Source organism: Stegodyphus dumicola, chromosome X1 (genome assembly GCF_044657685.1).
Source record: "Stegodyphus dumicola isolate Sdum_Otavi_A_Nest chromosome X1, ASM4465768v1".
Lineage (NCBI taxonomy): Eukaryota > Metazoa > Arthropoda > Arachnida > Araneae > Eresidae > Stegodyphus > Stegodyphus dumicola.
The window spans coordinates 228524562-228551444 of record NC_140780.1 but is presented as its reverse complement, the minus strand read 5'-3'; the positions used below and the strand labels follow the sequence as shown (position 1 = coordinate 228551444).

At 32.1% G+C, this 26883-nt stretch overlaps 1 protein-coding gene across 1 annotated transcript in view; it reads right to left on the bottom strand.

Annotated features, from left to right (window-relative positions):
* Hsl (hormone-sensitive lipase) overlaps positions 1-26883 on the bottom strand; it is a 79669-nt gene that overhangs the window by 31047 nt on the left and 21739 nt on the right. Inside the window, exons 3-5 of the mRNA XM_085806949.1 lie at positions 26359-26541; positions 17461-17568; positions 13044-13188 (exon numbers count right to left, since the gene is read on the bottom strand). Coding sequence (XP_085663075.1) covers positions 13044-13188; positions 17461-17568; positions 26359-26541 — 436 coding nt within the window. The remainder of the gene's footprint in view (positions 1-13043; positions 13189-17460; positions 17569-26358; positions 26542-26883) is intronic.

Below are 26883 nucleotides of genomic sequence, written 5' to 3'. Positions count from 1 at the left end.
TAAATGGCATGATCCATTATTATCCTGTAATTACTTTATTTCCAAATGACATTCCTTGAATTCATATAAAAGAAATTCAAAATTACAGCACAAAGTTTTCTACATCAAAAACTTCCACCAAGCAAGTGAACCAAGCAATAATAATTCCTTTACAGGCAGAAATCAGATTTCAGACAGTTATAAAGCATTGAAAAGCAGTTCTGAATTTTATTGGTTAACTGTGCTTTTTATGAGCCACTTTTCATTTCATAACTTTTCAAATAATTCTGTTATCTTAAAACAATAAAAAAGAATTGCATATAAAATTAATTTTAAAATCATGTATAATTTATTAAATTCCAATTAAAGTTAATTTTGAAAATATCATTATATACTCAGAATAAGTTTTCAAAAGGTGTAACAGAAATCTTTAATTTTATGTGAAAATGAAGAATTTTCACATAAATCTTTGGAACCTTTTCTAGTGTGTTGTTGGGTGTCTTTCTACTTTACTTTAAGAATGACACCAATGTTAAGATTTAGTATTTTAATGAAAAAAAAAAAAAAAAAAAAAAAGAAAAAAAAAAAAAAAAGAAACATAGAAAGATGAAAAGAAGTAAGATAAAAATTTAGCTCCATAGCATAGGGTGGCATCACAATAGTGGTAATCCTCACACCAAATAGGTTTGAAAGTCTCTTAACTACTACGTAATACTTTTTAGGATCCGTTCACCACATTGCCGTCACAGCATCTCTCACGCGCAGAAGTGGAGAAGTCAACTTATCACACAGCTTCGAGATATTGTGATAGACCTGACTATTTCAAATATCTTTACCAATCTAATGCTCTGTTTCATTGGACATGTCATCCCATGGCTATTATTAGAAGAACTTCTACCTAACAAAAGCAATCCTGGAAATTTCTTTAAGCATTTCTTATCTCAGACCTGTATGGTTACAGTTTCATGCAGATTTACATATTCTTTTAAAACAAGCTTCTGAAGAGAAAACTGAGTCAATTCCGTACTAACACGTACTTCTCCGAGATATTATCACAGAAAAGAACAGATGCATGAAAAATGATAAAAATCAAATCGCAAGAGGCTCTGTTCTAAAATTTAACATCAAAATAAAAAACCAGGAATAATGTGCAGTCTGCCCATCAGTTGTGTTCATAACCAGAGAAAAGATTGCTGCCAAAAGTGAAATATCAAAAACATATAGCAGAATACAGATAAAGAAGACACAGATTTAGTAAAAAATATGTTCTTGTGATGACCTTAATGAAAATTTAAATATGGCAAATTTCTTTGGGCTTGCTAATACTTTCGCCGCAAACAAAGCAAAAACAGCTCTTCAGATTTCAACAATATGGAAAACCGATGGTTCACTCATAACATCAATGTACAATACCATAGCTCTTGGATTATCAGTTTTCAGATTAGGAACAACTGTAGAGCTTCTCCTTTTTCCCCAAATAATTATTCATTTATAACTTATGAAACTGCGAATATTTTACATTGCATGATTAAGGTACAGTTCCATGTAAGGATGGACTGTCCTTAGAAATAATCACTGAAATTTGGAAGGCCAACAAAGACTTCTTTGTGGATTTAATCAAAAAATGTCTAAACACAGATATCTTCCCCAACAAGCAACCTTAGTCCTATTTATGAAGACAGCAATCTTAGTTCTATTTAACAGAGATGACCGATATCAGGAAGATCCATCTTGCCTTTGCCCCATATGTCTGCCCTCTAGTTGAGAGTAAAGCTTTTGACAAACTAATCTTCTCCCTAAACTTTTTCTTTTTCCTAGCTTCAGTGGGATGTCTAAACCCAAAACAATACGACTTTACGATAATATGACTTTTACACCTGGAAGGAGCACTATGTAGACTACAAATCTAGTGCTTGACCTACTGCTAAAATAAATTAGTTGTTCTTGAATCGGTAAACCTAAGCTGAGAACATTGGATATATAGCAGAAAATGTATGCATTCGTCGTAGAATACAGATCCACCTTTTCGAGAAGATAAGTTATAAAAATTAAGCTATGAAATGTAAATATCGTTGAGCAAAGAGAACAGAAGAAAAAAATGTGTAAAATGATAGATTGCGTTGCATCTAGCATTTTATTTAAAAATTTGCTAATATGATATCAAACATTCGATGGCAAATAGAAAGGCATCCCCTTGTTTGGCATTAATGGTGAAACTGCAAATTCACAGCCCTGACCTGACATAATAGAAGTAAGAAGAAGAACCCCATTGAATAATTTTTTTTTTCAAAGAACACCAGAATTTAAAATGTCTGATATACAAATGTTAATAGATTTTCGGACATTGCAAAGGGAAAGCAGAACATATGCTACAACAGGAAAAGGCGAGAGCTTAAGTGCAAGGTGGGAGATAAAGTACTTAAGTTAAAACATTCATTATCATGTGCAGCCGAAAAAGTGAGGAAGTTTTGTCTACGATTTGAAGAACCATATTCAAAAAGATTTGTAAGACTGTGATTTATTTAAAAAATAAAATTGGGGAAGAAATAGTGGTAAACATTTATCAAGTTAAGCTCTATTTTCATAGAATTGGTATGCAAATGTTTAAAGATGTTTTACAGAAAGCACAACAAGAAAAGTCAGAGACAGGGAGGAACAATGGCAGAGTGTCATTGAAGTCGGAAAATACATCCCCGAAAAAAAAAGAGACGGGAAATCACAAGTACGGACCAAAATCCAAAAAGTGTATGATTAGGGCCTGGCGCTAGAAGAAACAAGACAGCAAGGAAGCAGCTGAAAGTGAACGGATTCAGGGGTTCCTGTGAACGAAATATTCTAACATGGCAGAAAGAGTCTTGAAAGTTTCAGCTGAAAGGTACAGTAGAAACTTCAAGTCCGATACAATATCCTCAAGCTACGAAACGGCCAGTAGAGTCTTCAGGAATGGGGAAAAGTTAGAAGAACCTAGAAAGAGCCCATAAGATGGAAATTCAACCACAGAGTGTAATTCAGACTGGAGAAGAATTCGAGTGTGGCAAGCAGACCTCTATAGATGGTAAGACTTTGTGAACAAGCAAATGGAGGGATTCCAAAGAACCAAAAGAATTTATTTCTCTTTGCATATTCAGTTTCTACTTTATGTTGAAAACTGCAACATTTGCTATTTATTTAAAATTTTGCCTCAAATGAGGTCATTTAAGTTGTTCTTAAGTAGCAAGAAGATCTGAATTTAAATATGCATTTATGCACACTGATTTTAAGCTAGCCTAGAAAGAGAAATTCCATTTTAGTCAAACAGACTGATGTTGAGGAGAATTTGGTCAAACTGCTAAGCAACTTTAAGCAGCTTATATATATACGATATGATACGAGGCGTATTCGGAAACTAAGTACCGTTTTGAAAAAAAAAAATAGTAAAACAATTTTTTCGAATCCAATTTTATTTTTACATGAAAATACATGTCTTAAACTATTTTTCAACATAGTTTCCGCCAATGATCAAACACTTGTCATAGCGGGTGACCAGTTTTTGTATACCATCGTCAAAGAAACTTCCCGCCAGTTTCGATAACCACGACTCCACACTTTTCGGTGAATGAGTGTGTCTCCACTCCATCGATTGTTGTTTCGATTCTGGTGTGAAATGACACACCCCAGTTTCATCACCTGTCACAATTTAGTTTAAAAAGTTTTCTCCCTCATCACTGTACCGCGTGAGAAATGTCAGGGCACTACCAAGTCGCTTTGTTTTGTGAACATCAGTGAGCATTTTTGGAACCCATCGGAAACACAGTTTGCGATAATTCGAGCGGTCAGACACAATTTCGAACAAAACAGTACGTGAAATTTGTGGAAATGCCTCTGAAAGAGTTGTCATTGTGAAGCGTCTGTTCTCATGAATTGCTTCATCAACTTTCCTTACCAAATCATCGGTGACAACAGAAGGCCGACCACTCCGAGCCTCGGCGTGGACATTTGTTCGACCTGCATTAAACATTCTTACCCACTTTCTCACCATTTCATCACTTATCGCGTATTCACCGTAAACCTGTGTCACTTGACGATAAATTTCGGCCGGTTTAACATTCCTCGCGTTCAAAAATTTAATCACGGCACGAATCTCACAGTCAGCGGGAGAACTAATTGTCTTAAACATTTTGAATGTGCACAGCAAACTGAAAACACAACATAGAGCAACCAAAATGGCGACAATTGAAAGTCAGTGAACAAGAAAGACTAGTGCGCATGCGCGGGACGCCTACCACGGCGCGGCGACGGCGCTAGAATGAAACGGTACTTAGTTTCCGAATACGCTACGTATAATGTTTAAGTTCAATTTTTCTTAATATAATGTATTGTAAATGTTTCATGTAGTACAACTAATGTTTCAGCATTGCAAACATTAAAAGTGCTGTTAATATATGTGTTAAAGTAAAGTGAATGCTTGCATAACTGTAAGAACTGAAATTTTGTGTCTTTAATAAATGTTTAATTGGAAGCTGAGAAAATTAAGTTAAAAGTAAAAGTTAGTGATATGCTTGAAATTTAATGTTAGGCTCTTCAGCCAACACAAAAGTTTAGTCACCTAATTTAACATTAGTTGCAGTTTTGAAATTAATATGTTTCTGAGGTCTAGTGAGCTCAAGTTTCTAACACATAGGATGTAGGTTAGATGTTAGTGTTGTAACAGTTATACAAAAGACACTTGCTCATTAATCTCAGTATATTTCACAGGAGATGATTGGGTCAGATAAATTTAATTAGAATAAATGAAAATGAATGAAAGTTCTCATAAAATTGTATGGAACAATTTTGATGAAATGGTTAAGTAAGAAATGTCCAGAAAAGCTGAATTGAATTCATGTAACATGTGTTGAATTTTTCTGCTAAAATCTGTTTGTTCCCAGATGACTGGAAAGAGATCAGCAACTGATTTATTGGGCATCCAAAATTGAAGAAAATTCTTTGATGGACACACAACTCTTCATCAGATAGCATTGTAAGAGTAGCTTTAAGGTAGTTGTAAAGTTCTATTGCCTGTAAGAAATTTGCTCTAATTAAAATGCAAGATCTTAACAAAGTGATTAAAGACATTCGCTGCAATTGCATAAATTATACCACAGAAAGTTGTAAAGTATTTATTTACTTTATCTAACCAGTTATTTTATGTTAAGTATCTTTTTTATTGTCATTCTTCTTTTTTGTTTTAGTACCGGAATGCAAATTTTATTTTGCATGTATTCAAACGAGGTATAAAGAGCGAGTATTTAAAGTGAGGTTTCTGATTGCTTAGACAAAGTATGTTCTGTCCGCCGAGTTGAAATTCCGTGACAGGACTCTGTCTTCGGTGTTGCTTTATTCTTGCCAACAGTTCTTGTTATGCTGGTGTAGGTTTCAGCGAACTTGAGCATTAATCATTTCTGTGTAGCCTTTGGCTAATTTACAACCTAGACTTAGAGTTAAATTGAAATTTCTTATTTTTGAGTTATGCCACAAATGCTGGCTGATTCTTTTTAGGCACAGGGGTTTAGTTACTTCTGTTCAACTATTTGAATTCTTAATAAAAGGGTCTTTTGCATTCTTCTAATTTTCTTAATTGACATAGCGATAAGTTGTTCAGCTCTATCAAAGTCTCGGCTTAGTGTATGCTTCTTCAAAAGAGTGAATATATACTGTTTTTTTATCGCAAAGGGAAACAAACTAAATGTAGGTCCAATATTGGATTTTCTGTGAATATAAACTGAATCCTGAAACAATTTTGAATTTTTTGGATGTCAGAACTCTCGAGTCCTTCAAATAATCAGAGAATCCTTCAAATAATCAGACTTTTACTTGCTATAAAGTATTTCTAAATAGAGCAAAATTTGAAATTTGCATTTACTAAAAAGTAAATTTAAGAAAATATATTTTTTTAAATACAGCTGTATTTATTAAAAAATGTTGCATGAAATTTAGCACCGTAATTTCGCACGTATAGTCCGCAGACACGATTTTATATAAAAAAAATTTTAAAAATTGTCAGATAGTCCGCACCACCGGATAGTCCGCGGACTATACGTCCGAAATTACGTTTTTTTAATACGGCAATATTCCCATGCTTTTTAAACACATCCTTTTGTTTGCGCAAATTTCTCACCGCTTTCTTGTCCACTTCAAAATAATAGAGTAAAATCCTCGTATACGGTGCAGCCTTGGCGCGACTTTGAAAATTATCGCCAACACCAAAAATGATCCAAAGAACGTCTATATATATACTATACACGCATAGTATATATACTATATACATAGTATATACTATGTTTAACTATATATTTTCTTTGAATGACCCGTTAACTACTCATCGTATATGTCCCGTTTTTACTGCTCATCATAAAGTCGCCAAAAGTAGTCAAATCCCGTGTGCACCGGATACTAGGATTAAACCAATAACGGCCCGCTTCTCTATTTCCATCTTTTTCAGTTTTCTCAACTACCTCTCAGCAGTAAATCTCCGGCGATGTTTCATCAACGTTAGCGAAGATGAAAGACAAAATACGAAAACAAAATACTGTGCAACGTGCTATCCTCGTGATAAGTGGTAATGAAATGTGACCTTCGACCCCACTCACTCGGTATTGCCAAACCACGCTATAAGTAAACGAATCACGCTTTTTTTCGTACTCCAGGTACTTGCTACTATGGCTCCTAAAAACAGAGTTGACGCATCGATTACTTTTCCCCGTCCCGGCAGTTGTGCTAAAGCAGTGCGAAGGATACTTGGAATCTCACGCTTTTTTTATATTTGATCATCAGCAGTTCACGACAGTGTGTTTTTTAAATTTCAACAATTTTAACCGTGAACAACCAGCGTATTATCCGCACTGGTGGATAGTCCGCAGCTTCAAAAATTCGCATTTTAAACACAGATAGTCTGCGGACTATACGCGCAAAATTACGGTAAATGAAATATATAACTAAATTCTTGAATTCAGAGGTTAATTTTCTTAACGTAGTTTCATAAACGTAGTTGAGTTACAACTCAGATTTCAATAGTTCAAAATTCAGCAACCATGGCTGAATAGTTCAATGCATATATAAACAGAGTCAAATTCACGTTGCAGCATATTTACACATGCCATGAGTTATTAAAAACACCAAAGATTTATTTTTAGTAAATTATCCATATCCAGAATCATCCAAACGATTTGACAGCTGGTTTAGATAAAAAAACAGTGCATTGATTAGTTGAAAATTCTGAGAGATTTCGCCGGCCAGTGTTCAGAATAAGAGTATGAGGCTCATGTTCATCACGAGATATTTTAGTGATTCTAACACCATTGAAATTGCAACAATTGCGGTCTTTTTGTATAGAACGTTTCTACTCAGCATGAGTAAAACTAATCCTTTCATAATTTTCAGTGTTCGGCGATTTCGTAAGTTACGATTCTAAAAATTAAAATTTAATGTTCGAGTTATGTAAATAAAAAAATTTTTGAAGATTGCCGGGAGCTAAAGATTCAGATGTCCCATCCTTAGAAGAAACAGTATGTAACTGATGTAAGCATAACCAAATGCAAGAAATGTAACTGTTTGAATCTAAAAAATGAAATAAATTATTTAGGTTTGATTTCATCAGGATTTGGCTTGATCTCAGTGTTTTGGTATTTGCGTTAATTAGGAAAAACTAATTTACAATTTTTTATACAAAACCCTGAAAAAATTTATAGCTTTTTTTAAAACAATCTGTTTTTATCAGCTGAAATATATAAGAGCTAGTTTTGTTTAGAAAAATCATCCACGAAATCATCCATCATCTTAAGCAGATATACTTCTTATGCTTCACTATATTAAAATAAAGAAACAAGCAAGCAAACCTTTCTCGAATACAAGGCTAAAGAAAAAGAAGGGCTGGGTCATCCCTTTGAAGGAAACAATGCCGACACAAACCCTGTTGGGGAGGTATGTGACGTGACTGGGTTCTTCACCTCGCCTACTGACCAGGGCTTCACAGTGGAAAAGCTTAAATCTTTACTTCTTCCATTCTTTGAAAGAGGTTTCTTTTACTAGAAAATTATAGCTGAAGATACTTTTAAAATGAAATAGTATTTATAAAGTGTTTGTAACAGGAAAATATTGATAAACATGGTTGCTCTATACCGCTCTTACCTGCGGTAACACATATCATAATACGAAAGAAACAAATGTGATATTTCATCTATTTCCATACAGAAACATTCAGCAGACAAAAGAACGGCTGCGTAAGTGTTGCAGAACAAGCAAACTTTTTTTAAAAATATATATCAATGTTCAGATTTATTACTCAGATGTCTTTACAAAAACAAAAACAAAACAAAAAAAATTGTCTTTTCATTATTAACGTTTTGATGTTTACTTTATTTATAAATATCTCATTCTTGACACTCACGACACATAAAATTTGATTGAACAGAAAAATTATAAAATATTTAAAAATATCATATCTTTAAAATTTCCGATAAACAGTCTCATGCACTGGACATAAAAATGCTGTTTTCCATACAGTGTTGCCACTGCTTGCTTTGTAATTGTTGAGTTTGTTAAAGTTTTACAAAATATAAAATAGATAATAAAACAAATTAAAAATTCGAGCTTCCAGGTAGTCATGTTCGGGTGGAGGATTGTGTTATTCAAAATTTGATGGCTCTCTATACCGTTGTTTTTTCGCATTCCAAGAAAATGCATTCATGCAGATTCTCCATTATTTAAATTTCTTTAAATATAATGCGGGGTGATAATATTTGGTGGCAACAATTTGAAAAGTATATGCCGTTTACAGTGATTCAATGATAAATGCCATTTCGAGACAATATCCCATTCGTGACTAAAAACTAATCAAGGAAATGGAAAATGAAAATGTATCTTTAAAACATATACCGTCTTTTTCCAAAAATAAGACACTGTCTTACTTTCTTTTTTGGTCCAAAATACGCGCTAGGGCTTATTTTCGGGGAAAATATATAAATATACTTTTATTTCAAAATTAAAAGTATATTTATATATTTTTATTTAATATTTATTTTACACAGAATACAGAAATTTAAATTTATTCAATTACAGTCATGTCATCTTCTGGAACATCGTCATAAATAAAATTCTGAATTATATTCTGATTTTCTTCTAAATCCATTTCCTGTTGAATCATTGGTCCGAATCTCTCATGTCTTGCGATATAGCTATCGTTAAATGAAAATATTGTCTAAGTAGCCTGTTCGTAGTGCAATGGAAACATCACTATCAGTTATTTTGTCCCATGAATTTTTTACCCAATTCACAACTTCTTGTAAGCCTGGTTTTACAAAATTACCTCAATGATTTCTCACCATTCTGTTTTCAATATATTCATTGATTTCCATCCACAAATGATCCTTGAATGGCTTTTTTATTGCAATGTCAAGTGTCTGGAGGTAACCAGTCATTCCTGCCGGAATCATTATTTGATCAATCTTCCTCTCAGCAAGAAAGTTTATCATGTCTTTAGCACGGTGAGTACTGGCTGAATCCCAAATTAGTAAACCTCTATTCTGACCCCTCAACAGTGGTGGCAGCATAAAATCAACCCACTCTCTTTAACGAATTTTTTTTGTCACATTATTTTAACTAGGGATTATTTTTGGGGAATGTCTTATTTTACAAAAAGTTCCGAAAATCACGATAGGGCTTATTTTCGGAGGATGTCTTATTTTCAGAAAAAGACGGTATGCCGAAACACAAATAAGTGCGACAATGAAACAAAAGCAAATTAAATTGTCTACAGATGGCATTTCAGAGAGTACTGTAATCAGATCATTATCTGTAAAATCATATGTAGATATGAGCCACTTTCCCTTAAAAAGCCTTCAAGAAGGTTCAAGAAAATTTTTGAAAATGTATGGGAAATATTAAAAATCCTATTTCTAAACTTGAAAAACATTTTCACTCTGTCAATAACAACACGTTTTTTTTTAAAATATTTTATTTTGCTGCTTACAAACGTTTATAAGAGTTCGACACTTCAATTGGAAAGCATCCGTTGCGCCGGCAAGAAAAGCTAACCAGAAAATAGGTAAATGGAAATAAATTATGTAAATTAATTCATTTTATTGCATCAAAAATAATATTTTAAATCATTATTTGGTTTATTATTCACATAATTTTTATATGATTTATTTTATGCACTTTTTAGCTATTTATAAGACTGCAAAATAAATCACGAAATTCTGCATAAAGATAAACTAGCGTTACAGTACACACTTTTAAAATATAAGAAAGTATATATAAGAAAGTACAGTACAAAGTCTGAAATCCGGACTGGCCGGGACTTTGGTGATTTGGGATTTGGGATTTTTCCGGATAATAGATCATCAATTGAAATCTGGTAAGATGACATGCAGAAATTATACAATTAAAAATATGAAATCGTAATTTATGAAATAAAGAACAATTATGATCTAAAAGGTATCAAAATTTACAAAAAAAGCTTAATATTTATTTGTTTACTTTATATAACATTTCTTTCAATGTACTTTGTTTAAGATGCTTTCACAAAAAATTCAAAAGTTCCTTTTTCTTTTTTCTTGTGTCATATACAGTGGACTTTTCAATGCCATGCTCCTCGCATAATTTTGAGACGGATATGCCTTTATCCATTTTTTGCAGCAATTGCATGTTTTTGTTTAATGGACATGCAATTGCTGCATGTCCATTAAACAAAAACATGGTTTCGCTTTGTAGAGCCTTTGCCAATTCCAGAATTGGAAACTCTTTTCGACATAATCGAAAGTTCAAGCTTAATTTTTATAAAATTGCCGTAATAATAACAGTCTGCAAAAAATAATAAGTTGGATCAAATTAGAAGATCAGGAAGCAGCGCAGTCTGCTACATTAATTGAAATGCCTTAGAATCAGTAAAGATAATGTTAGCTTAGCATAATAGCATCCATTATACATTATTGGCTGTGCATCACAAGATTGGCGACGAAAAAGTTGTTTCGCTAAATTTTGTCTTACTCCTATTGTGTACTGAATTAAGTCTGAATTGTATTAGTTCAGTTATTTACTATACCTACATTTATTTCCTGCACATGCTTCAAACTAATCCGAGTCCTGAATAAATAAACTCCCACATATACTTAAGGCTTTTTCTAGGGCCGGCACTCGATACCGCCTGGTGCAGTCTCTACGGGTCCTAAATTCTGCTACAAAGAGCTTTTTTAAGTTCTAAATTTTTACCATGCCTAAACTTTGGATACCAGTGCTTTCTCTAAATCATAAAAACTTCCCATCCCTTAATTTTGCCACTCGGTGCTTCCCCAAATTCCAAAAATTTAGTCTTCCCTAAATTCTGCCGTCCGGTGCCGACATATTCTTCCGCCGCTTATGGGTTTATGGTGAATAACATATCAGTTATTCTTAATTAAAATAGCACTAAATGCAATCTTTTAGCCTATGAGTTTTATTAACAAAATTTATTTTTAGCATATGAAAAGAAATTTTTGTTGAATTTTTCCTCGACAACATTTCTTAGTGCATTTAAAAATCTATAATCATCGTCAAGCGTAATGTTAGCATAAAAGGTTGCCATAGTCTTGTTATTCAATTACTAATATGAAAAAAAGTTTAGACATCACAGCATGAGTTATTACTGAAGCTGTCATGTTTTGATAAACATGTGGTGATGAAAGCAAAATATAATAAAAATTACTCTCTAGGTCGGCGTCAGGGATATAAAATAGGTGAATGTTTCAGTTTGAGATGTATGCCAAGTAGATACTCAGCTACAGAGTCAAATTATTAATCTCACAAATTTATGCTTACATGATTGTTTTTCCATAACAAGGTATTTGATTTAGTGCCTAAGTTAAATTAAGAATCAAAATTTTTAAGTGAAAATCTCCACATGTTTTTATTATGGAAGGAAAAATCAAATGCACATGCATAAAGCATTAATAAAAAAAATGTCTGTGGCTTTGAGGCAAGGATTTTAGATCATTTCAGATAATGGATGGCCGGGTTTTAGACTTTGTACTGTATATAAATATCAATTTCATTTTTTAAATTATTTTATAAGTAATAGTCACTGCCAAGGCTTAGAAAAATCTAACTCATTTCTAGTGCTTGTTAAAACGCAAAATTAAATGAAGCGAAATTTGTTTTGATTTAACATATTATGAAATTTATAATTAGAGTTAATTAACTTTTAATCAGATGGGTTTGCAAGGTCTTTCTAGCACGTATTCTGAAAATACGTTTTCATAATTTTATTCACTATTTCTATAACCAACTTGTGACATTATTTGAGATATTTTAACTCAAAAATAATTCTTGGTAAATATAGAAATTTATCAATGTTTTTTGTTGATGGATTACTATTTACATACATTTAAAAAAATATTGTGGGAAAAGTTAACCATATTTAATGTATATTCAGCTTTAAATATTAGTTTAAGCTTATGTTTTATGCATGCTATAACTTAATTAAATGTGCCATAGTTACATTACTAGGTCAGATAAAAATGCATATATAGTGTAATTTCATAAGATAAAAACCTCTTGCTCATATTATTTACCAAACAATTCTTCAAAAACTTTTTGATTTTCAAGCAAATACTCATGCAACCAAAGTCTGAATAAGACACTCTCAAAACAGCAAGCGAACCCAACTACGTCATCAGTCCTTTCTTCCAGTTTCAGCTGCAAGAAGCTGAAGAACCAGTCCTTTAGCCCTGTCTCGAATAGCAGTTCCCCCGTGCTACTTATTTTATTATTTTTAGAAGACTACACAGAATTTTAAAATAAATAAAAGTCATTGTATTCTAGTTTTCGGATTTCAGCTTTACTCAAATTAAAAGCTTTTTATGTTAGTGATCTCGAAAAGAATTTTACAATCTTTTTCTTCCATTTCAATTTGTTGTCAAACACAGTTTCATATTTCCATATGTTTCATTCTATTTCGCTGATTCCTTCACATCATTGCAATTTTCATAAACATGAGTGTAAAATATATTATATTACACATGATTCATTAAATATTACAGATGATTTAACATTTACTGAAAATAGTAGTTTACCTAATTTATCAGCATTATTTAGTGCCCATGCATATGCCAAAAGAACTTCTTCCAAAGCTCTGGGAAATGGAGCTTGAGGTGAAAGGGTATAATCAACAGATAAAATGGGAACATTCAAATCATGTGCCCAGTTTCTCAGATATATCTAAAAGAAAAATAATATAAATAAAAATGTAGATTTGTTGTCTTATTGGATAGAATCTGAAGACATTCAGTAACTTTTCAGGTTCAGTTAAACTACATTAATGGTATCAAACAACTTGCATGATTTACCATGTCTTTGAACATAAAGCTATTAAAAATACCTTTTCATCTTTTTAGAAGTAAATTGTTTATATAATAATCATATGAACATCTTAAAAGTCTTTTATTATCATAATGCATTCATTACATTTTTTATCAATAATAATGCAAATAAAAATGAGCTGGTAGATTTTTTATCATATAAGTATGAATTCCTAATGTCGGCTTTTATAAAAGTTGATTCAAAAGAATTTATTACAAAAATATTTTTTTTTCTTTTCTCTTTCTCTCTTTTCTTTCTTCTTTAGAAGTAAATAGCTTTTGATACAATGCAGCTTGGAAACTAGCTTAGAACCTCCTATAGTCTGATCTCCCTGACTTTTACCATTTGAAGCACTTCTGCTCTTAGATTTCATACAACTTATACGAAAATCTCATTGAGAAATTTTTATACATTTATATTAAAACTGGACTGGGTTATTGATATTTTGATTGGTGTGGAATTTTTTTAAACCCCCAACCCCAAAACAAGTATTACAAATCACAAGTAAAAAATCTGTTTCCAAAGTTCAGCTTTACCTATGACTGCACTGGTGGAAAAGAAAAAGACTTTGCGCTGTGCTTACATAAATATTTTATTATTAGAAGTAATGCTGAAAAGTTTTTATATATATATGTATAATATGATATAGAGGGTCCCTGGAAATTTTAAAGGAGATGGATTCTATTTCATATATAAAACCTTTTAAAAGAATCTGTCGTCTTTTAAGTTTAAACATATATAAATGTAGTTCAGCAGGACATTCAAGGGCCCCCTAAGCCTTTGGGCCACAATGGGACAGCATTCTTTCCATACCCTTATTTACACCACTACTTCTAGATCAGATTTACAAGTCTTATTGAGCTTTACAATTTCTTTGAGACAAAATTATTAAATAAGAAACTTGAACATCTTAAATGCATGCTTTTCACAACTTCAATAAACTTTGAGATAATTTGTAGCAACAAATTAATGGTATTTCAATGTAAACTACTTTTCCACATCAACTGGTAACCTCTTCCCCTTTATTAAAGAATTTAAATTCACAGCAATTTTTAACACTCTTGATCTATTTAAATTTACCTTAAGATATGTTGACAGCATTACTGCCAATAATAATAACAATGAAATTAAAAAACAACTAATTCATCCTAAACAAAATCAGAATAGATTTTTCAGATTTTTATGCTTTCATTTTTCTGTTCTCTATTGAAAAAGGGGACAAAAATATTCGGCATAAATTGCATGCTTTTTAAATCTCATTAGAATGACATGAAAAATAAATATTAAAAACTAATTAGGGTTCATATCCATTTCTGCATATGGAAATGTAAGTATTCTTAAGGACCATGAATGATAAAATTCAGGACCTACCAGCAAACGAGACTAAATTAAAGCAATTATTTATTGAACAATATACACTTTTTGTACCACTTTTTGTGGATGACGATTCTCCACCACCAGGATTTGGCAATTGGGTCCCCTAAAGACCAGTCGCCCTTTGAAAGGGGGAGTATATAAGGTATTCGTCCAGCCTTCTTAGCATGCCTTCGTGGTGTAGTGGTCAGTTCGCTCAATGCATATTCAAGAGGTCCGTGGTTCAAGTCCCGGCGAGGGCATTGCTCATTTTTCCTGCTTTGTAACAACCTAATATCTCTACAATGTATTAATATCATTAAGACACTTTTCATTTCGTCACATTTTTTGGAATCGTAGGTCAATAAATTTTGCCTTCAAATCCTTCTAAACCCTCCTAGCTGCAAGGTCTAATCTCTTAAAGGAAAATTATCCCTATCAATTTTGTAACAGCAAAAAATCCAGATGATTTTTCAAACAAAAAATGCAGAGAAGAAAAGTGTAAAAAGAAATTTTACAGGAAAAACTGATGCACATTTGAATATTGTTAGACAACTACACAGCATAAAACTTTTACACTGAAAAAATATAAAAGAAGACACATAAATTTAATTTCAAAATAACTACAGTAGCTTTCTTTTCCTTTTGCTATTTTGGAAACTGTTCTTTATAGCATTTATTATCTTGCTTATTTTTTAGACTCAAAATATTCCAAATTTGCCAAAATGGAGAGTAATGTCTCTTAATAACATCACAGGGGAAAATAAATGTTTTATTTTAATGTTATTTTTTAAATACAATATTTATCAATATTAATATCTCTGTATAGAAAAAAAAACCATCAAAATATTCATAAGTCTCCGAATGAGACATTTTGTACACAAATTGATCTCAAAATCACCAAAATTCTGATAAAATGCCAAATTTGGCACCGTTTGATAAACTAATTCACATCCAAAAAAGGGAAAGTTGTTTTTGATGTAATATTCTAAAAGCTCTTTGTCCACAAACACACACACACACAAAAAAAAAAAAAAAAAAAAAAAAGATTTCGAAATACAGTACAAAGTTTGTAATCCGAACTCATCGGGACTTCGGCGATTCCGGATTAGGGGTTTTTCAAGATTGCAGATCATCAACTGAAATCTGGTAAGATGGCACGCAGAAATTATGCAATTAAAAATATGAAACCGTAATTTATGAAATAAAGAACAATTATGATCTAAAGGGTATCAAAATTTACAAAAAAAAAAAAAAAAAAAAGCTTAATACTTATTTGTTTACTTTATTAAACATTTTTTTCAATGAAAGTTGTTTAAGTTGCTTTGTTTTTTGAGCTATTACTTTCTTTTTAATTCTATAAATAGACATAATTTCTTGTTGAGTTACAAAATTCCACTGTTCAAGTCCTGTAATTGCTGTGTCGAGAATACTGACTAACTTGTCAATCAAAATTTTTTTCATTTTCAATAACCTCTCTGTCACTTTCTTCACTATTGGAAGTGGTATTTTCTGGATCTAGAAACATACTACAGATTTTGCCGTCCGTTAATTTATTGATGATTGGGGCTTTGTCGTCGCAATGAAAAACTTCTGTTATATCATCTTCATTTATTACCGCTTCTCCAGCTTTCTTTACAAAATCCAATAACCAGAAAATTTCACCTTTAGTTTATAATATCCAAAAACCTTCAAATTCGCGACTATCATCTTCATTGTCCTAATCATGAAATATGGTAGATGGCCATAAATTATGCCAAGCATTTTTTAACGTATCTGGAGACACATCCTCCCAATGCGCATGCGTAAAGCATACAAAAAAAAAATTTGTGGCTTTGATGTCCGGATTATAGATCATTTCGTATAATAGACGTCCGGATTACGGACTTTGTACAGTACTTATGTTTAATATATATTTCATTCTTATATAAAAAGTGACCCAAATGATATATGTATGTCTAGTATCTAACTAATTAATCAAGCATTTACAAAATAATTCATGATGCTTTTTAATACTTTACACTAAATTTGTAAAGTTTTGTTAAAAATTTTTACTTTAAAGGCTATATTTTTTGGTAATTCAAAGGCTATATACATAGCAATATAGTAATCTTCAAATGCATTTAATATTTATTTAACTATTTCTATGTAAATAGTACAAATTTTACAGAATTGATGACCAACACCTATAACATTTGCTTAATCACAAGAAATGACACCAGTGACTCATTCCCACATGAAAAGAACCACTCACTTCAATACTACCTGAATATACATTATCCCCACTACTCGAACAAAGGTTGCAAATTGCGTGTAATTAATTACATAAAAGTATAGAAATCGATGCAAAAATATTTTTTTAAAAATTTTCTAAACATTCAGAAAAATTGGAGCTGCATGATTTATTCTAAGCACACAAATGATTTATAAAAGTAAACCGCAAAAACCAATACTGTTTTGCTACTTATTTATCCTAAATTCAGTGGTTATAAAAATATTTTAAATAATAATAATTTGTTGTAACCAAATATTAAATCCAACACTTGAATCTTATATAACAATTTATTTTTAGATGAATCTGAAAATATAATCAAGAGGGCTAGGTAGAAGTGATTTATAAATGTAATGCAAAATGCATAAAAATCAGATTTTCCTACTTATACATTTGTTAATATTACAGCTAATTCTCTCTAATATTCATTAGTTATACTCATAGCAATAATGTAACAACTAAAGATGAAACAATTATTAATGTTGAGCCATACAAAAATTACTTACTTCATGCGACTCAGGAGTTTGAGAAATAAAACCACCTCCATGACAATGAAATAACAAGCTCCGAGACCTAGGCTTTGAATTTTTTTTTCTTCCATTTTTATTCACAACCTGAAACAATTCAAAGCAGTCAGTATAATTACTCAGACCTATTCCCAGAATAATTCAGACACTTTGTTTAGTATGCATTACTCTTCATGACTGTTATCATTTTAGAGATAAAAAGGAATGAAGCACTCGTGTATATGCACATACACACACAAATGCCCATTAAAGCAGTTGTCATCAGTGACTTTACAATTACTATCGTTTAACCTCTGAAGTCATTGGTGTAGGACAATGCACTGAACTCAGATACCACTGACTGCAGTCAAAGGATGCAAAAATCTATCATGGTTGTGGGTCATCTATGGGTTTTTATTCAACAATGTAGAACAGTGCAATATTGTTGCAATGGCAATGTCTGTCAGAGCAATAGATGAAAAGCATTGTTAAGTGCAATGCAACAAAACTATAATATTATATACTGCTTGAAACAGTTTAGAAAATATTTTATTAAAGATGTTTCTAATGTCAAAATTAATCTAATAATGGGACAACTAAGCAGTACCTTAAATCTGCCAGAATAAATTTGATTATTAGTTTTAAACAATATAAAGGCTCATTTTTAAATAAATCACATATAAAGTGATAAATTCCGGGGAAAACATACAAAAAGGACATAGATACAGCTTAAATTTAGAAAACCATAACAAAAATATTAAAAATTATACATACCGATAAAAACAACACACAGATATATTCAGATATTTACTGAGTAAAAGACAGAAATTTAAGATAATAGGATCTAATAAAATAACAGTTAAAGAAGGAACACAAAAGTTACATTAAGTATAACTATTTCAACTTTTAAACGAATGTATCAAGCAAAACCTTCACTAGTTGTACATTTCTTTCTTTCTTTTTTTTTGGACACCCACAAAATTCAGTTCCCAAAAATATTTGTGCTAAATATAATATGAACTGGTTTTTCACAAATTTAAGATAAAAAATGAAACGTCATATTAACTTTAATATGATAAATATGAGACTAGGTCTGTCACTGGTAGTAACTACATAAAAACTCGCAAAAAGTTCCCCCACATGATGAATAATCTACACAGATTAAAATCTCATATGGACAAAATCCCATCCAGATAAAAAGCTCACATGCATATATATGTGTGTGTGTGTGTGCCATGCACAAGAAAATTAGTTTCAATTTATATAAAGCAAATTCTTATATTAAAACTTTACTGCATTTAATATATTTAGAAACAAGAACAATTTCTTAAAATGATGCATTTTATTTGAATGACTGTAATGTAAGCTTCTTTACATATATGTTTAAACTTTGACTATGCCTGATGAGAAAGGAGCAAATGGCTGTTGGCCTTGCTTTCCCTGAACTCTACAAAATTAGAGATATAAACTGCATACAAATACGCATTGTAGAAAGAAAAATTATTATAAATTATCCAACTGATCAGAAAATTTTTAGTATACAAAATTTAATGCACTAAGTAAAAAGTAAAACTGATCTTCTGTTTCAGCAAAAGCCATACAATGCCCTAGTCTGATTATGAAAATATATTTGTGCAATCAGAAATACTGTTTTATAATAGTTAATTAAAACAGTTTTTGATAATTTAATTAATTTTCAACTCTAAGGCTTTTATATACTTTAACATCACAGAAATTTGAAACCTCATATTTAATCAGTTTAATAATTATTTGTAAAGTCTTCAGAAGTCCTAATTTTATTTTGTAGGCTTCTTTTTTTTTATCCAGGCACTGCTTGTGTAGATTTTTATCAAGTGATATGCAATGTTTGAAACAGTCGCTAGTTGTTCATACACCGTTCACTCAGCCACAGACCATGTAGTTTCTTAAGTCTCAATTAAGTGAAAAAAAGCAATTAAAGAAAAGCCTTGCTTTACCTCTTCTGGCTTTGCCAATGTCTACCTACATGTAACATTGTAAATAAAGGATCACTTTATTATTCAATACTTTATACTTACCCTTAGAGGGTTGGGTAGAGAAGGGACATTAGAGTTTCGTCAGAAATACACAGACCTGTACTACAATTTCAAATATTTTAATATTTTATAGGGGAAAATAGGATCAAATTTTCATCAGTTTAGTTAAAAATACCATTTCTTGTTTTCTCATCAATATATTTCTGGAATAATATTTGCTTGAATTTCAAATTTTATCAATTTTCAGCAGCTGACATATGAAGAAAACAAAAATATTTTCATAACTTTTCAGCTGAAAATGATTTAGAAATATATGCTATCCATTTTAGAAAGGTTGTAGGGATTTGTATTTATTTTAACTAACAAGTTAAAGATTAAGTTGAAACTTTTCAATAAGCCTTCATTCCCCTAACTTTCAGTGCCAGACTAGTTAAATGTTCTAGCGTGCATGAAGGAATGCAAATTTCTACTTTGAAGGAAGTATTTAAAAGCCGAGTTTCGATAGAAGAAAGGAGACAGTCAGGCGATAGCCGCCACCTCTGCTGTAGGTACGTTTGCTTATTGCTGGTTCAAGTGGCTTAATTGCATTTATTTGCTGCCACTAGCTACGAAGGGGGTTTAAGTTACAGGATCTTGCTGAGCCCTGTAGTTTAGTTCTATCATTTGTTAATATCTTCAACTTTTTAGTTTCGTTACTTGATTTTCAGTTACCGCCCAAGCAGAGGCGAAATTTGTTAGCGTCAAGTTGATGCATTGTAAATTTTCAAAGATTTAATAAAGGGTACTTTAACCCTTCTCTTGTGTAGTTTCCTGCTACTCCAGTTTTCATAAAGAAGTTTATATACTGGGCTCTACAAGGTAATTTACAATTTTAGCAATAGATTTGCGAACCTGCAAAGTACTCAAATGTTTGATTGGATTACTTTTTTTAACTCAGATACAAAAATTTTTGATGAACTTAAAAGAAATGTCTGGCATACTGAAAGAAGAGCATTGTTTAAAATTAAGACCATCAAATTTTGAAAAAAATTACATAAAAACATGAGAGAAGAGTAAGACTTGCATTGAAAACAAAGAAATTTTTAGAAAGGAGATGAATAATTGTTTTCAAATTAGACAAAAACATCAAATTTTTTTATGTATGTCTCTCATTTGATTAAAAATTGTAGAATATTAAACAAAAGAAATGCCTGTTTTAACTAGCATGCCTATGTCCTCAAAGATATCGCTTTATATTGTTGTTCAAAACCTGAAAGAAGGCTTCTAAATTATCCTATTAAATCAATAAAAATTTATTGAATTTATTCTTGAATTAAATAACTTAAATTATATGTTTTGTCTGTCTTTTAATATCAAACACAAGTAATATTTACATTATAAAATTCTAACAGTATATCTAAAGAGATATAAAATTAATAAAAAGGTTTTCTGAGTAGAAAAGAAATTTGAAGATTTGCCAAATTTAGGTCCCAGCTTTTATCAACAGGTAAGAAATATTTAAACTTTACATTATGTGAGAGCAGGTATTACATCAAATACAAAAAATTTCAGAATGGATAATTTTTAAATCAATATTTCAAAAAACGTATTAAAATTTTCACTTGGTATAAATATTTGGCTAAATGAAAGCAAATATTTTAAGAAGTCTCATATACACTTTAAATTTTTCCTATGAATTGCACATGATGAAAGTAACAAGCATATCTATCATATACACATATAAACAGGGTGATCCAAAAGTCAAGTACACCAAATAAATGTTTCGTCAAACAACAAAAATCAACATTGTATTGTAAATTTTCACAGAGCTAGATTCGATGATTTATAGCTTATAAACCATTGAAACTAGTCCTGTGAAAATCTGAAAATATAACGTTAGTTTTTGTTGTTTGACCTCTAAATGAAATGCAGTTGTAATAGTTGCATCTTCTATCACTAAATAACACAGCTGGAGTATTAGCAACAAGCATATATTCCACTTATGAATTCACCACCATATTACATCTGCATTATAGCTCTATTTGTATTGCTATGCAGCATAAAATCAAACCAAACAACATAGCAAACACCAGGGAAAATCAATCCTCATAAATGAATATTGCTTATAGGATTATTCCTCATCTGCAAAAAAATGCATTCACATTGTTTGAGTTTGTGAATACGCGACCATGCTGTTTGCTTATATTTTGCCTTCAGTATTAGATTATGATTTCATCATTAAAAAGACTATTACTTCTAATGAAATGCATTGTCTTACCATAAGATTATACTTCTCAGTGTACCAACAAGTGGTAAGTATAATATAAACTATACAATGCTGGAGTGAATGATTACATTTCCTGCATGTATTCTAATTCCATAATTATATATTAACAATGAGTTCAATCAAAGTTATTAGTAGCAACAGGCTTACAATAAATGAAATCCTGAAGTATAAAAACCTTTCTCAACAAACGACATAATTATATTATTATTTCATGTGAATGCATGTTATTATTTCATGCTAATGCATGTATGTATATAAGATATTCACCTTCTCTAATTATTCACAGCTGATCTGAGGCCTAAGGAGTAGTAGAGAAAATCAGAACAGGCAAGATTGAAGTTACAATGAAGTAGAAATGAAAGTATCTTATTAGATACTGTAATAATATTACTATGTATTTTTATGCATCAGAATGCAGGTTCCTTTTAAAGAAATATAACGCAAGTTACTAGAAATTTATCCAAGACTACTTTTCATTTGTTATATTCTTATTATTCTCAACAATTTGAAAACTGAAATCGATACTTATAGTGAACTGACGCAAAATGTCGTTTTCAGACTAATAGCAGTTCTGGGCTAAAAATGTTCAATAATGTTTTTCCCTAGCTAATTTTTCATGACTCATCTAATGATATAAACTATCTTTTGGGGAAATACCACGCTTGTCAAAACTATTTAGTCAGTTTATAGTATACTGTTGCATTGAAGATCAACATACAATAATAGTAGAGTCTTCTTACTTTATATCAGTGTTTTTTAGCCGCAGCAGTACATCTGTTTCAGATGTAAGCAAAAAAGTATTGAAAGTGTCAATGTTGTTCAATTTAAATTAGAAATAAAAATATTTTGGAATGTTATTTTTTTACAGAACTTATGACAATCCCCCCCAAAAAAACTAGATGTATTATTTCTAGTAAAACCATTTTCTCTTTATCTAACCAGAAAAAAAAAAGTAGCATCACCAAAAAGGTATAGCTGTTTTCTTAACTTATTTTCTCTTGTTTGTTTGGGTCAGCCCTAGAAATAAATATTTGATCCCCTTCTATCGATATGATTTTCCTGGAATTTCTTACACATATGTATTTACAGTGGCAATCTACAAGACTTTTTTTTCTGACACTTGAATAATTTTCCTTCATTCACAAAAACTCTTTGTTCACAATTTGTCAATTTAAAATATAAAATTTTACGTGAAATTTTTCACAGTTTGTAACTCAGAGGCATAGCTAGGTTTTTCAGTGCCCAGGGAAGATCTTGTGCCCCTTTCTGTGTGCCAAGAATGAAAGAAGTTTCATTCTAAAATTTCGTAACATCAGTTTGGCACTCCTGGATGCTGTGCCCAGTCAGATGCCTCTCCTTGCCCTACTCTAGCTACGCCACTGTTGTAACTTATATGCTTAGCAGTACAGTACAAAGTCTTTAATCCGGACTCGTTGGGACTTCGGCGATTCCGGATTAGCAGTTTTTCTGAATTATAGATCATCAGTTTAAATCTGGTAAGATGGCATGCAGAAATTATAAAATTAAAAATATGAAACCGTAATTTATGAAATAAAGAGCAATTATGATCTAAAGGGTATCAAAATTTACAAAAAAATAAGCTTAATATTTATTTGTTTACCTTATTAAACATTTCTTTCAATGTAAGTTATTTAAGTTGCTTCGTTTCATGTTCTAATACTTTCTCTTTAATTCTATAAACAGACATAATTTCTTGTTCAGTTACAAAGTTCCGCTGTTCAAGTCCTGTAATTCCTGTGCCTAGAACACCGACTAACTTCTCAATCGAAATTTTTTCGTTTTCACTAGCCTCTCTGTCACTTTCTTCATGCCTTCATCCATTTTTTGCAGCAATTCCACTTTTTGTTTGATGAACATCGAAACATGCTTTCGCTTTGTAGATACTTTGCATCAGAAATTCTATTTGACATATTCGAAAGTTCAAGCTTACTTCTATAAAATTGCATTAACAGTCTGCAAAAAATAATAAGCCGGATCCAATTAGAAGATTAAGGAACAATGCAATCTGCAACATTAACTGAAATAGATAATTAGATAATTTTAGCCTAGCTTATACCATCAGTTATACACTGAAGTGACAAAAGTCATGGGATAGCAATATGCAAATATACAGATGGCAGTAGTATCGCATAGAAAATGTATAAATGCGAAGTGCTTTGGCAGGGCTTTCATTTGTGTTCAAGTTATTCATGTGAAGAGGCTTTGATGGGATTATGGCCGCACGACTAGAATTAATAGATTTTGAACGCGGATTTTGAACAGACTTTGTCCTTTCTTCAAACTATGGTTTGGGGTTCACATTCCGACGAACGGGCAGGCTTCATTTCATGATTTTCCATATGTTTAACGTATATACAAGCCAGTTTTCCTTAGAAAGGCCTCCATGAAGGCATCCCTATCCTTAGGCAAATAGTCCTCGTGTGATTTGCCGTTAATCAGATAAACCAAACCTACCTTTCATCTGATTAGTGATTCAAGTCCCAGATTGTCCTTTGTGTTAGTATTTAAGGCTGGTGAGCTAATGCCTGTGGCTTAACAATGTGCTGAAGAAGGAAAACAATACTTTGACTTTTGAAATATCATGATTCTTTTCGCCTGAGGCTTAACACTGTCCGAGTGGTAAAGTCGCTGAAGACTGGTAGTAGATTGTTCCAAGGGTAAAAATTCGAAACTAAAGATTTTGGGAGACATATGAATAAAAGGTAAAAAAATCTTGAACTTCAGATCTTTGAATAAGGTTCATATCACACTTTAAGTTAATTAGATTAACTCCATTTATAGATTTTCTAGTGTCACTCCTTTTCATTTTTAATGGTAATAAAAAGAACGTAAACTCCGACTTCAATAACTAAAATCTTGAAATTATTGCAACACCTTGTTTGCAACAAATATGTAATTAAAATGCTTTCACGAACCGCTTAGAATTGCTTCGGGGCCGCCAGTTTGAAGCTGCTGATAGATATCCAACCGCATTTTTCATTTTTGAAAGGTCCTTCATGGCATTAAATAGGAATTAAAAACATTCCTCTGAAAGTTCACTTAATTTAATCTGTTCGTTATCAGGTTCATTACACACATGAATGAAATTGATGCCGAAAAGGTTTTCTGAGATTGGAATTGTGGTTCTCAAAATAGGCAAACACTTTACACTGAAGTGACAAAAGTCATGGGATAGCAATATGCAAATATACAGATGGCAGTAGTATCGCGTAGAAAATGTATAAATGCGAAGTGCTTTGGCAGGGCTTTCATTTGTGTTCAAGTTATTCATGTGAAGAGGCTTTGACGTGATTATGGCCACACAACGAGAACAGACTTTGAACGTGAAATGGTAGCTGGAGCTAGACGCATGGGTCATTCCATTTCGGATATCGTTAGGGAATTCAACATTCCGAGATCCAAAGTGTCAAGAGTGTGCCGAGAGTATCTAATTTCAGGCATAACATCCCACCATGGACAGCGCAGTTGCCGACCACGTGCACTTAATGACCGAGACCAGAGACGTCTGTGTAGAGTTGTCAATGTTCACAGACAAGCAACACTATGTCAAATAACCACAGGAATGAATGTGGGACGTACGAGAGACGTGTCCGATAGGACAGTGCGGCGAAATTTGTCTTCTGACTCGAGTGCCTTTACTGACAGCACGACATCGCGTGCAGCGACTCTCGTGGGCTCGTGAGCATATCAGTTGGTCACTAAACGAACGGAAAACTGTAGCTTGGTCAGATGAGTCACGATTTCAGTTGGTAAGAGGTGATGGTAGGGTTCGAGTGTGGCGCAGACCCCACGAAGCCATGAACAAAAGTTGTCAACAAGGCACTGTTCAAGCTGGTGGTGGTTCCATAATGGTCTGGGCTGTTTTTACATGGCATGGACTCGGTCCTCTGGTGCAACTGAACCGATCATTGACTGGAAATGGATACCTTCAGCTACTTGGAGATCACTTACAACAATTCATGGACTTCACATAACATACTCAAACAACGATGGGATTTTTATGGATGACAATGCGCCATGTCACCGGGCCACAATTGTTCGCGATTGGTTAGAAGAACATTCTGGACAATTCCAGCAAATGATCTGGCCACCCAATCGCCCGACATGAATCCCATCGAACATTTATGGGATATCATCGAAAGGTCAGTTCGTGCCCAAAACTCTGCACCATCAACACTTTCACAATTATGGACGTCTATACAGGCAGCATGGCTCAATATTCCTGCAGGGGACTTCCAACGACTTGTTGAGTCCATGCCACGTCGAGTTGCTGCACTTCGCCGGGCAAAAGGAGGACCGACAAAATATTAGGAGGTATCCCATGACTTTCGTCACTTCAGTGTACATTGAACGCGCATGCGTAAACGTATTATGCACATGTGTAAACGCTATGCATGCGCAGAAAGTTTGCAGCTTTGAGGTCCGGAATATAGATCCTTCTGGATTATGGACGTCCGGATTAAAGACTTTGTACTGTAGTATGATTTAAAAGTCTATAACTACCTTTTTTCCCATTCAAGTATTAGCAGAAAAATAAAGCTACTTTTGTAACCAAAGAACAACAAAAAAAGAAAAAAAAAAAAAAAAAATGCTTACTTGACCCTCACGATGTACAGCAGACAAAAGAAGACAGCGAATGGGTGCAGGGGCAATATGAGATGAAGGGGGTGATATTACAACATATTCGTTTGTTTCAGTATGTATTAAAGTTACAGGTTCAGAAGGAATAAAAATATCCTCTCTCACTTCCAATTTTGGACATACCCAAGCAGGTAACTTCTAAAAGAACACAAAAAGACAAAATTTTAATACTTGAATAACAGATAACTGAATAGTAATATATTTATAATGAAAAATATTAATAATAAACCTGAAAATTAATATTTGAAGTTATGTTTGCAATGTCCTTTTCATTTTCAGCTATTTTTGCTTACATGTATGCATTTTATACATAATTTACACTTTTACATGTGAGAAAGTGCTTTAAAACCTAGTAAACAGTGAGAAAAAAAGCAAAACAAGTCATTATTTATTCTTAGTATACTCTCTCTCAAGAAGTCAAAGTGACATGAAAAAGAAATCAAAGACCCTAAATTTTCTTTTCCAATAAAATATTTCCCT